This window comes from Moschus berezovskii, chromosome 8, assembly GCF_049115385.1.
Source record: "Moschus berezovskii isolate FMDL1 chromosome 8, NW_MosBer_1.0, whole genome shotgun sequence".
NCBI classification, from domain to species: Eukaryota; Metazoa; Chordata; class Mammalia; order Artiodactyla; family Moschidae; genus Moschus; species Moschus berezovskii.
Genome location: NC_142467.1, coordinates 37,678,788 through 37,691,628, shown reverse-complemented (window position 1 = coordinate 37,691,628; position 12,841 = coordinate 37,678,788). Strand labels below are relative to the sequence as shown.

Genomic DNA, 12,841 nt, shown 5'->3' with positions numbered 1-12,841 from the left:
AAAGTCCAAATCAAGACCCAAATGCTTGATGAAAAGTTTTCTTTTATTCATCCAATAACAAACTGACTTTCCCTTTCTGCATTCAATCATATTTATCGACTATAAAATACAATTTAGCTTTTGGTTTCATATATAGCATTGTTTTATTAAGTTACTTATATTAGTATCTTACTTTCCTAAAGTGATGCCAAATGACATAAAGGCAAGCTTGTTTCATATCTCTTATACTATCAATGCATTGCTGTTTTACAATAAGTGTTTAATTTCTACTTACTTGGTAAAAGGTTTATGAGTCTACACTAGCTTTTAAAAATTAAGGTCTTCTGTCAATGCATGGCAAAACCAACCAATATAATATTGTAAAATAAAATTAAAAAAATAAAAATTAAGGTCTTCTGGAACTTGTTAAATAACACCCTCTTTCCTACCTGAGTTCGGATTGTTTTGAGAAATAAGATAGCAGAGTAAAGGACATGAAAAAGGAGGATATTATCTTTATTACTAATAATGGTTGTATTCTAGAAGGTGGCTTATATCTGCAGACAAGTGGTTTCCAGAGAGTAAACACCAGGGTCAGCCAGAGTAACCCACCCAATCAGCAGGCAGTGTTGGCTTCCCTCTGCAAGAGTGGAGACTGTCCACGTAAAATGTGTCTCATGGAAGAACACAGTAGCATCTGTGAGTCTAATGGACAGCCAGCATCAAAAATGGAGAAGACAAGAGGAAGTTGCTAAGATAGGCAAGATTAATTTCTTCTTCCAAATTCTTCTGTCGAGTTAAATTACGTGTCCTCTCTCCTTTCTCTGAATAGAAGAGTATGAGAGAAATGAGAACTTTCGGAAGTTTTGCACTGGTGAAGCTTTCTTTGAGATGGAAACACCGTGAGAGGCGATAAAGCATTACAAATAGTGCACACTGATAAAGAAATTACTCCTCCTCCTCCTAATAATAATAAGGCTGTGTGCTTAGTTGCTCAGTTGTGTCTGATTCTTGGTGACCTCATGGACTGTGGCTTACCAGGCTCCTTTGTCCTGGGATTCTCCAGGCAAGAAATCTGGAGTGGGTTGCCATGCCTTCCTCCAGAGGATCTTCATGACCCAGGGATCGAACCCAGGTCTCCCGCATTGCAGGTGGATTCTTTACTGTTTGAGCCATCAGGGAAGCCCAATAATAATATGACTATTCTCTATTTCTGGCACCTAACATGATGTCTCAGGAAGAGTAGATGCTCAATAGAAATTATTAAGGGACAGTGCTCAAATAAAGCCATATGCAGTCAAACACTTTTCTCTTGAAAAATATTTTGCATGAACAGTGATGTCTTTTCTCTTAGATTCTCACTAGGATTTTGGATACACTATTAACCCTGAGATAACCATAAATTACTTTTTACACATGTCCTTTGGTCAATAATCAGGTAAGAAGAAGGGAACAGAATCTAAGCCAGTGACACTGTTTTGCCTAAAACTCTTAACAGGCCAACATTTGAATTGTTCTGTCACAGAAGTAAATTAGCCATAAGTCTGCAACTGATTTCCTAAGTGACTAGTGGAAACTGTAACTAACCACTTTGAGAAGATTAATATTTAAACTACATTATGGGAGAATTATCCATAAGAAAGAGTGGTATGATTTAGAGGGTATCTAAATTAAAAGGCAGAATGACAAAGCTATTTTTCAAGACAGGAAATGTAGTTTTTAAACTGAGTACTAATAAAGAACTAAATAATGATAACCATAACAACATTAAACACTATCAGATGCTTATGTTAGGCACTGTGGTTTCATAGATCATATATTTTTTAATCCCCATGCCAAATTATTTGCTACATGTTACTATTATCCACATTTTCCAGAGTAGAAAAGTAACCCAGCTAGGTAGCAACTTGAACTCAGGCTGTCTGTCCTTAGAGATTCCACAGATCCCAAAGTATCTGACTTCATCTGGAATAGAAAACAAAATTAGGACAACTCCTTAACTTTATTTTAAAAACCATTAATTGGCAATCAAACTGCGCATTCCCAGGGCACTAGGTTCTGACAAAAATATCCAGGCAGCACAATCAGAAAACCCTGTTTTTCATAGTGCTTAAAATGTATTAAATCACAGCACACACAGATGGTAATAAATTGTGCAAGTGGGAACACTTCAGTACAATATTTATTTAGGAACATAACGGATGTTGTGTCCCTGTCTTCAGAATAAGGCTCATATTCTCCAGGGATCTGCTCTATTGAAAAGGGGAACTGGGAGAGAATTTTTGCTTGAGTGGTGGAAGCTGGAACACTGAACCCTGAAGGAAGTATTCACCAACACTTCTTTTTTATTCAGACACTTTTCTGTGGAGTCGTCTCTTTTGCCTTCTGTTTTTGTTTTCCTTAGTTATGACCACTTTCTCACTTTCTTCATTTCCTGTCCTACCACCCTTCCAAGGAAATAGCACTTTTTCATTCCCCGATACCTTGAAATCTAATACGAATTTGTGTTGATAAAAAAACAAAATGGGAGACCAATAGTAACTTTTAACGTTGACTGAGAACTTTTGTTCTCTAGACCTTCCTGCAAGTTTTTCACTTGTGTTGGCTCACTTCTGACCACAGGCAAGTGGAATGAGTATCGCAGTGATCCCTATTTTATTGGCAGCAAGGGCATTAGAGTAAATAAGAAAATGGCCTAAGGCCATTCATCTGGAAGAAGGACTATTCAGTTCTAGTTAGCAGATTTATAATTTACATTTGTAAGCTTTATGCTATGGCTCTGCCTTCTTCTTCTTGTTCCGACTTCCTAAAGAAGGAGCTCTGGCACATCTTGATCTAGTGAATTTCGACCATGGGGAGAGGTCAGGCTGTACAAGTAGCTACTGGGAGCTGCCTGCAGCTACCATGGCAATATTGCAGGGGTCATTCCCAAAACACGGGGAACCAAATATTTCATCCTTGATTAGGCAAGAAGTGTTCATGATCAACTGCTTTTATATCAGTTTTAATTTCTACTTCTAACAGAGGGGAACATAAAAATTAAAACTTATTTCATTTTGCTCTTTGTGCATGTGTATGCATGTGTGTGCACATGCATGCTTGTGTAACCAGAACGATATCTGAAGAGAGAGTATCTTAAATGAATTTGGGATTTCATTGTCCACCATTAACACAGGGAAATAAAGCTAGCTTTAAATATGTTAAACTGTAAGCCTTAGGATCTTGGCAGTACATTTTTTGGAATCTTAGCCTTTGGGATATATCTTGTCAAAGACTTGATGATAAATATATTTTATCTTATAGGTAACATTTATTTTATATTAAAAAATCTCCTTGGAGCAAGCAAACAAGCGAACAAACGTTTTAGATTCATAGTAATATGGTCAGCTTAGACATCCTTGGAGCCTTGATTTACAAATGACCCTTGCCTCCACTGTTGACCAGGCTAAAGTTTTGCAGCCTAATAAAGTATAGAGCTTATGTGACTTACTCCTGAGATATAGACATAGATAGCATCATTGTCATAGCCCTGACTTACAATTTTGTCTGTTGTCCAGAGAAGGGAACATGCACAGCCCAGACTAAACCCATCCATTCTGCTTCCCTGGCAAGCACTCCTACTCTGGATCCCTTCCTAATACAATCCACAGGCACTCTCCTCATTTCTCTCTGCATGAAAAACACTATTCTAAGCCCATCCTACTCCTCCACGAGTTTCTCCTACAGCTTCCAAGTCTAAACAGTTTCTTCCTCTGTCAAATTTAACAGATGCTTAACACATGTTTCTAAGTAAATTCCTACGTCACATATCCCAGTGCTTCTCATCTGACACTTCCAGACAGAAAAAAACAGAGTAACTTCTCTTGCCTGTAAAGATAGACTGGTGTCATGTTACATTTTTTTTTTTTTTTCTATCTCAATCAGCATTTACCACTATGCCTGGTGCATTATAGACTTTGTTGTTCTTTAGTGGCTAAGTCATGTCTAACTGTTTCGGGACCACATGGACTGTAACTCACCAGACTCTTCTGTCCATGGGACTTTCCAGGCAAGAATACTGAAGTGGGTTGCCATTTTCTTCTCCAGGGGATCTTCCTAACCCAGGGATCGAACCATGTCTCCTGCATTGGCAGGTGGATCCTTTACCGCTGAGCCACCAGGAAAGCCCCTCATGATAGACTAACCAATAATAATTTTTACTTGATCAGTAAGGGCTCAGCAATGCCAACTAGTGCTCTGAAAATTTTCATTCAAACTTTACCCAATTTTGCATTAACCCTCGGAAAGAAAGATGTAGTAAAACTCATGCACACAAAGCCTGCTGTTTATTTTACATGCCCTAAAGACAAAATGTATAATTTTAAAAAAAGAAAAAAAAAAGCAGCTTTCTGATACATCAGGGTTTAGGGGTTTAAGAAAATGGAGCATGATGTTTTTAAGTTCGTTTTCCTTCCAGCTTGGAGCATTCTAAGATTAATGGAGAATATGGTAGTCTTTATTTCAAACCACTAAGTTCCAATTTTAGTGTCAGTTTACAAGTCCTGCAAGAAAGATTGATATTATTACCCCTTTCAGTTTTAGGAGCTGGTAAATCTCATTGCTTGTTTTCAGATTAGCAGACGTTTGTCTCTGGGTATTGCCATGAGGAATGCTTCGTTTATTCAAATAAATAGATTCCCTGGCTATGAATGAGGAGGAGCTTCACACCATTTCTCACGTGTCTCATACACAGTTAAGTTCAGTCGCACAGTCGTGTCTGACTCTTTGTGACCCCATGGACTACAGCAGGCCAGGCCTCCCTGTCCATCGCCAACTCCTGGAGTTTACTCAAACTCATGTCTGTTGAGTCAGTGATGCCATCCTCTGTTGTCCCCTTCTCCTCCCGCCTTCAATCTTTTCCAGCATCAGGGTCTTTTCAAATGAGTCAGTTCTTCCCATCAGGTGGCCAAAGTATTGGAGTTTCAGCTGAAACTCATACACATATATACTCACAAAAACACACACACACCTGCATACTCTGAATTCATTTCTCTCTATTTTTTTGGGAAAAGATGCAAATTGCCATTGAAATGGATTTCTTATTTTCATAATCTTCTTCATTGTGTAGAACTGAAAGTCTGTATACATTATTTGTGGGGAAAAATGTTTACTTAGCCAAAAAGTGTTTACTTAGCCAAAAATAAGATTATTTCAACATTAGCATCATGGATGTCTTGGGATTGGCGTTTTCAGAGACCATGAGAGGGTCCCTAGAATGTTATACTCTATTTTTAGAACTAAAATTGTCTAATTTAAACATTTTCATGTATGTAATAACCTGTAACATCAGTTCTGTTTTTATTTGCAATATATTCTGTCCCTTTGAGTACTGATATGATGGAGGTGGGGTGGAAGTAAGGTACTAAGTTCCTTTCACATATCTGAGAAGATATTCAGCAGAATTTTTCTGACCAAATAATATTTGACATTTCAGATATTTTTAAAGTGATTATGCCAACCAAGGATTCACCTGACACCAATAGGTTCAGGCCACCACAAATTTACTTGTAGAGATATCATCCAGCTCGTGTTTTGCTTCTAAAGTTTCAAAAAGGATGCATTGTATTTATAAGACATTTGCATTACAAAATACAGCACAGTGACCTTTTTCCCAAATTACCTAGGAATATACAATAGATGTATTTTTCCGTCAAAGCTGGAAGGATGAAAGGTTAAAATTTAAAGGGCCTATGACGGTACTCCGATTAAACAACCTAATGGCAAGTAAAATCTGGACTCCGGATACCTTTTTCCACAATGGAAAGAAGTCAGTGGCTCACAACATGACCATGCCGAACAAGCTCCTGCGCATCACAGAGGATGGCACTTTGTTGTACACCATGAGGTAAGGAGGACGCGCTTTCCCCCATGAATTTTTCTAGACCTTCTCTTCCGTGTGTAGATTAACATCAAGCTGATGGGCCATTGTAGAGAATCTGGTTTCCTGTTTTCCCTGTTTTTCAAGTTTAATACTTACTCTACTATGAAAACTAAACAGGCTGAAATATTATGCAAGTCAAAGTGTTAAGTAAAATGATTAGACAAAACTGAAGAAAATGTTTACAATGTATATTAACGAATGTAATATATAGCTCCAATATATTCTAATTCAATAGAGGAACTTCTACTATTACTTCATGGCTTCCCGCCTTACAGTAAGGTATAGATTAAATTTCTAGAAGCTATCTCAAGGTATATATCTGAAAATGTTTCTATTTAAAAAGAAGTGGGGAAAAAAACAGAAAATAGAAAAAGTTCAAAATTTTTAAACATAAATTCATGTGGCAGTATACATATTGAAGTGTATGAATTCACAATGATGTTGTTAATGAGAAAGAATATAAATATTACGAAATTTGCTTAAACTGAAGACTACATGTATATTTTTCCTTTATAAATATTTCCCCCATTTTGAGATTACTGGACAGCTCAGCATTTGAACCAATCATTCATTTCTGGTTAGATGAAAGAAGCATGAATCCAAAGAAAGCTGTGAATATTTTTAGATAATTTTTTTTTTAATTTATGAGAAACTCATTGAGGACTCATAAATGAGGACTTATTCTTAAAGGCAGCTGTCATTTCATATCCAAATGACTTGTTGAAATGTTTTTGTTGATCTGGCCAGCACTTGCTAATTTAGGTCATTCAGTTATTCCTTTGGTATGAAAAGGTAATGAAGGGAATGCCTCGACTTGGAGGATTCTGTTTAGAATGAAAGTAGAGTGATATTTTGCCTGTAGAGAAAGCTTCCAAAATTCCTAGCTTTTTATACCCAAATATCCAAATAAGAAACAAAGAAAACATGCTTCAGGTGCCACTGGAGATAGATGTTGGACTCAACTAGTAAATGTGTAATAGGACTGAAAGAATGAAAAATTCAGAAAAGAGAGAAAGAAAATAGAGGGTCAGTGGACAGGTATGTTGAGAATGTTCCAGATCATCCAAGCAGTATCTGTTTATATTTGAAATTTGAAATATTTTTCCCTTGTAAAATATCCTACACTTGTTTTTGAGCCTAAATCTAGCATGTATTTCTACTAGCTGGCAGTTACCTGAGGAGGGATTTGCACATACTAAGAAGTTTATCTATTAAAGGTTCCAGATGTATCTAACATTCTTCATCAGGAACTAACATAATCCCCTTCTTTGAAATGTCTCACCACCTTTGCTAATTTGTTACCACTTTCCTAATAGTTTGACTTAAGGATATGAGTTTAGTTATTAATTTATATGTTTCATATTTACTTTAATTAATATTATAATGACTTCATGATTTTACTGGTTACAAAGACACCTTATCACATTTCTTGAGTTACCTAATAATATAGATAAATATATTTTCTGAAACTTATGTGAGGAATTTGGGTACAAATTTTCCATAGTTCCACCAAATGAGATCAAATATATTTCTGTGAATTCCTTTCTTGACTACCCTTTTAAAACATAAATAGAATTCATGTTCCCAGAACATAGGGACTAAAAAGAAGTTCTGCAGAGTCCTGGCTTCCGTTAGGCAGTGGATTTGTAAATAAAACTAAACAGTTGGAATAGAGTGAAATCACATATAAAGGAGTCTAAGTGACTCTCAGCTTCCCAAAGTCTGAGGACAGTTCCTCCCTCACCTATCCCTTTGTTGTTTAATGCATTTGCTATTTTAGGGAATGAAGTGGGGAACTAGCTGGTCACAGAGAACAGCACTGAAACACAGACATTACCATATGTAAAATAGTTAGCCTGTGGGAATTTCCTGTATGATGCAGGGAGCTCAAGCCCCAGTGCTCTGTGTAATTCTTTTCACATCCTTTGATTATTAACAGCTCAGTATGACACTGCTGTTTGTGCTTTTCTTTCTTGCTTTCTTAATATATTTGCTATAGTTAATAACATCCCAATCAAATTTATCAGAAAGTATCTAATCTACTCTTTCTCTTAATTTCTAAGACTGACAGTGAGAGCCGAGTGTCCGATGCATTTGGAGGATTTCCCTATGGATGCCCATGCCTGCCCTCTAAAATTTGGAAGCTGTGAGTAAATTTATTTTATTTTTGATTCTTATGAGAGCATGTCTTTAAGCAAGCAACCTCCAATTCATTATGAATGTTAGAGAGACAGATAGAGTATCAAGAAAACTTAAATAGTGATTTATTGCAAGTGCTTTCTATAAGTAACCATCTTTTACTTCACTTTTTAATATCCTTTCAGGAAGGGGCTGTTCGCTATCCTCTGGACTAGAAAGAATGAATTTAACTATTTAGTGGAAAAATTCCATTTTTGTTTAAGTTGTAGTCATAGAAAACCAAATGGAGTATGGATGTTTATGCCTCATAGATATCATCTTCTTTCCAAAAAATGGAGGTCATATCATTACTGACATTTGTTTATTCTTCATAATTTGACTTGTTTTATCAGGTGGAAACATTGGTTGATAGCAAAGGACAATAATTAGATTTTCTTAATAATGAAGCCTTAGATCCAACCAGTCCATTCTAAAGGAGATCAATCCTGGGTGTTCATTGGAAGGACTGATGCTAAAGCTGAAACTGCAATACTTTGGCCACCTCATGTGACGAGTTGACTCCCTGGAAAAGACTCTGATGCTGGGAGGGATTGTGGACAGGAGGAGAAGGGGACGACAGAGAATGAGATGGCTGGATGGCATCACCGACTCGATGGACATGAGTTTGAGTGAACTCCGGGAGTTGGTGATGGACAGGGAGGCCTGGCGTGCTGTGATTCATGGGGTCGCAAAGAGTTGGACACGACTGAGCAACTGAACTGAACTGAACCTAAAGATGATGCCAGAAAAGAAGTTAATTATAGTCTTAAAACAGTTTTAGATCTGTTTGGATAGCTCATGAAATTTAGTTACATATTATTGCTTCTGAAGACATCTTAGATAAATTCACTTTGTAATAACTTTCAAGGTTTCTACATCTTTAAAATATGCAGGTACACATTAGAGAAGCCCAGAGAACAGTGGCCAGCAGGTTAGGCTCTCTGGTCTTCCCGTTTTTCTGCTTTTGATTAGCGTCCATGCATAAAGTGAGGAGGAATAAGGTATTCCTGGTTTCCTGCAGGGGAGTTACATACAAGGACTGACTCAACTTCTGGACTAACCTAACGAGCTTTCTGTTCTCACTAGTCAGGCAATCTGAGCAACTATTTTGGTGAATATATGATTCATAGAAGAAAAATAGTGGTAGTGTAGGAAGACAGCAAGCAAAGAAAATAGCAAAGGGCCTTCAGGCTCCTAACAGTACTAATCAGGGAGAGACAACTTTCTCTATTTATAAATCTCATTCTATACTAAAACCCAAGGATAAACTACCTACTTCAAAAACTGTCAGCTACAGAGGCAATTGGTGATAACTATCCCCTCTCAATCCTTTTCCCAGTGTAATGTATGTTCTGTGCCATGACCTATTACATTATTTTTTCTGACTACCAGTTCCATTTTTAATGATAATATTTTGTATTATGTGTTACTTATATGCCAGGCGATGTATTAAATATTTGTATATGAATCAACTCAGCTAATCCACAAAATAACCTTATAGTTCAAGATAGCATACAAAATCAGAACTGTTTTGCCTGAAATGGTACTGATTTATATCTAAAATCCTAGTATAACTACTAATAGTGTCCCCTTTTGCCTTCAGAGATATCTTGTTTTAGACATTTAACTATATGTTTAGTATATTAATTAGGAATACTTTTAAGCAGAGAGTATAGCTTAAAAAAGGAATCTAAATTTTCATACAAGATATATGAAGGTAAGTAATTATTGGTTAATTGCTGGTTAATTTAGCGTCTTAACAAGGATGATGTTTTAAGATATTCTTAGAAGTTCTTCCTGATGACAAAATGTTTGCTGCTACTCCAGCCATTGTCTCCACTTTCAAAATAAAGAAAAATAGGGAGTAGAGAAGAAAGGAGTAGTGCCTGTATCAAAAAAAACTTTCCCTAAAATCCAAACAGACATCTTCTCGCATCTCATTAATCAAAGCTGTGTCACGTGACCAATGCTAAATACAAAGGAGGCTAGAGAAACAAGGCACATTTAATTAGGCACATTGTCATCCTGAAGAAAATGGATAGTGAGTGGAACACAAATATTGTCTTATATAAAAAAACTGAAATTTAAAGACACATAAGCAAGCTGTTTTCTACCTCAGAGCCTTGGCATATGTTCTTTTCTCTGTTGCGGTTACTTTTCCCTTGTTTCTTAGCATGGTTGGTTTTATTTATCCCTTACATCTCAGTGTAAATATTAGTTTCTAGGACCTTCTCTGAAGTCCTTTTCAAAATGTGTATATAGTCCCATCAGTCTTCTTGATCACAATACACATTTATTTTATACCATTTATCACCAAGATAATTGTTAGTTTTAACATTGTTATTATCTGAAGACTGTAAACTCTTAAAGGGCAAAATCTATTTTGTTCTGCATTTTCTAGCACAGAACCCAATATAATGTAGGCACTCAGGGTGTATTTATTGAACAGGTAAAGAATATAATCAGGTTTTAAATATCTATTCAGTATTCAAGCCTCACAAAAGAGAGTTTAGGGACTGTGGGGATTTAAACCTCAACAGAGTAGACATATATTGAAGAGTAGGCTCAGATGGCATATGCTTAGTGGGAAAGAGGACCATGGTGAATTGCTGTACCTGCCAGTGGTGTGGGAAATGGCAGTGGTTGTACAATTATTGTATAGTCATTTCTCTAACCTGGCCTAACCAGCACATTCCAGAGATGAAGAAGTTAAGCAAAATTGATCTGGAAATATTTTGACTCAACTTTTAAAGGAAACGCCTTGCCAAAATCTCAGAGAAGAGAATAAGGAAGAGATAAGCAAGATGATTTTGTGATAATTTATTAAAGCACTATGTAGTAAATGTTTTTAAAGTATCTGAAGTAACTTCATGCATATGTTGATAAGAACCAAACTTGGAAACACAGACATCTTCTTTACCACTCTCCGTGAGATTCTGAATGTCAGTGCTACCTTACACTTTCTGCTTGTTAGGGATAACACCCTTTGTATAAGGCCAGATAACTCGAAGATAGGATACAGAGGCAGCTGACATCTTTTAATTGCTTTCTGAGGAATATACAGTATAATGCTTTGATTCTAGAAAAACTGATTCAAATTATATTTGGATAATAAGATCTAGGCAAGTGCTAGATGTAGTCAGGATTTAATAAATGATCGTCTCCTGACTGATTATCAAGCAATGTCTTATAAACAAGAAGAGAGGGAAAGAATTATGAATAATAAATAATTTTAGAAATTATTTAGTGGACCTGCCTCATGCAAATGAAAAAACAAAGGGCCATAAAACCTAAGTGACAGTGTCAATTAGCAGATGCCCTTTTGATACTGTCTATGCTGTCTTTGTTATTTTTTCTTGTTTTTCAGTTTTTTTTAAAGTGTTTATTGAATTTGTTACAACATTGCTTCTGTTTTTGTTGTTGTTCAGTTGCTAAGTCATATCTCTTTGCTATCTCATGTACTGCAGCATGCAAGGCTTCCCTGATCTTCACTCTCTCCCTGACTTTGCTCAAACTCATGTCCATTGAGTCAGTGATGCCATCCCATCATCTCATCCTCCTGCCCTCAACCCTTCCCAATATCAGGGTCTTTTCAAGTTCTTCACATTAGGTGACCAAAGTATTGGAGCTCCAGCTTCAGCACTGGTCCTTACAATGGATATTTAGGGTCGATTTCCTTTAGGTTTGACTGGCTTGATCTTGTTGCTGTCCAAGGGACTCTCAAGAGTCTTCTCCAGCACCACAGTTCAAAAGCATTAATTCTTCTGCACCTACCCTTCATTATGGTCCAACTCTCACATCCATACATGACTACTGGAAAAACCATAGCTTTTGCTTTACCTTTGGTTTTTCGCCATTGAGGCATGCAGAGTCTTAGCTCCCTGATCAGGGATTAAACCCGCAACCCATGCATCGGAAAGCGAAGTCTGAACCACTGGACCCACTACGGTAGTCCTTTCTCCTATCATTTAAAAAATTTTTTTCTTATCTACTGATTTGTTTGAAATGTGAGCTTAACATTTTTGACTAAGTGGTTGAAGACTTTCTAATCTTTAGGTTGAAGAGTGTCAAATCAAAAAAGTTTTTATAGGTCCTACTTCTCAGATACTGACACAAAGGAATAATAAGATGTATCAGAGCTTGTGGAGCTTTAGGTTGAGGCTTTAGGTGTATCTGTCTTCTATATTTAAAATAAGAAATTTCATCATGTGAATTTACTCTACATTTTGGAAGATTTCTATTGAGAGATAAATGCAGTGAGTAACCACCACTTTCACAACAATAGCATATTTGTGGTGGATTTCATACACAATGGAGTTTCTAAGAAATTGCAAGGAATGAGATACTGAATCATCTGATATAAGTTGATAGTAACACTTTTTGTTTCCCTCTACAACTATAGTAGCAGCCCATTGGCAACAAGTATAAAAAGATAGATCTAGGCACTGTTGCTAATGACAGTGCAATAACCTCACAAGAGCTCTAATTTGTCAAGAAAGGACACAGGTCTAGAATAGGCTTCATCATTACTTACATGACCACCAATTGTCTTTGCTTAGCTTTTGAGCATATAGTGGAGATTTTTTCTCTAGAAAAGTCTTGACAGCAGTGGAGTAAAATGAATAGCATTCTGTATTCTTATACTGGTTATCCCACTAAGTAACTGTGGTGGTTTAGTCTGGTTTTCCCACAAATTAACTGTGGTAGTGATTTAGTCTCTTAAGTTGTATCCTACTCTTCAATCCCATGAACTGCAGCCCTCCA

The 12,841-nt window shown here is 36.6% G+C and overlaps 1 protein-coding gene across 1 annotated transcript in view; it reads left to right on the top strand.

The window, feature by feature from the left end:
- GABRA1 (gamma-aminobutyric acid type A receptor subunit alpha1) overlaps nucleotides 1–12,841 on the top strand; it is a 52,842-nt gene that overhangs the window by 21,194 nt on the left and 18,807 nt on the right. The window contains exons 5-6 of the mRNA XM_055429706.2: nucleotides 5,643–5,863; nucleotides 7,963–8,045. Coding sequence (XP_055285681.1) covers nucleotides 5,643–5,863; nucleotides 7,963–8,045 — 304 coding nt within the window. The remainder of the gene's footprint in view (nucleotides 1–5,642; nucleotides 5,864–7,962; nucleotides 8,046–12,841) is intronic.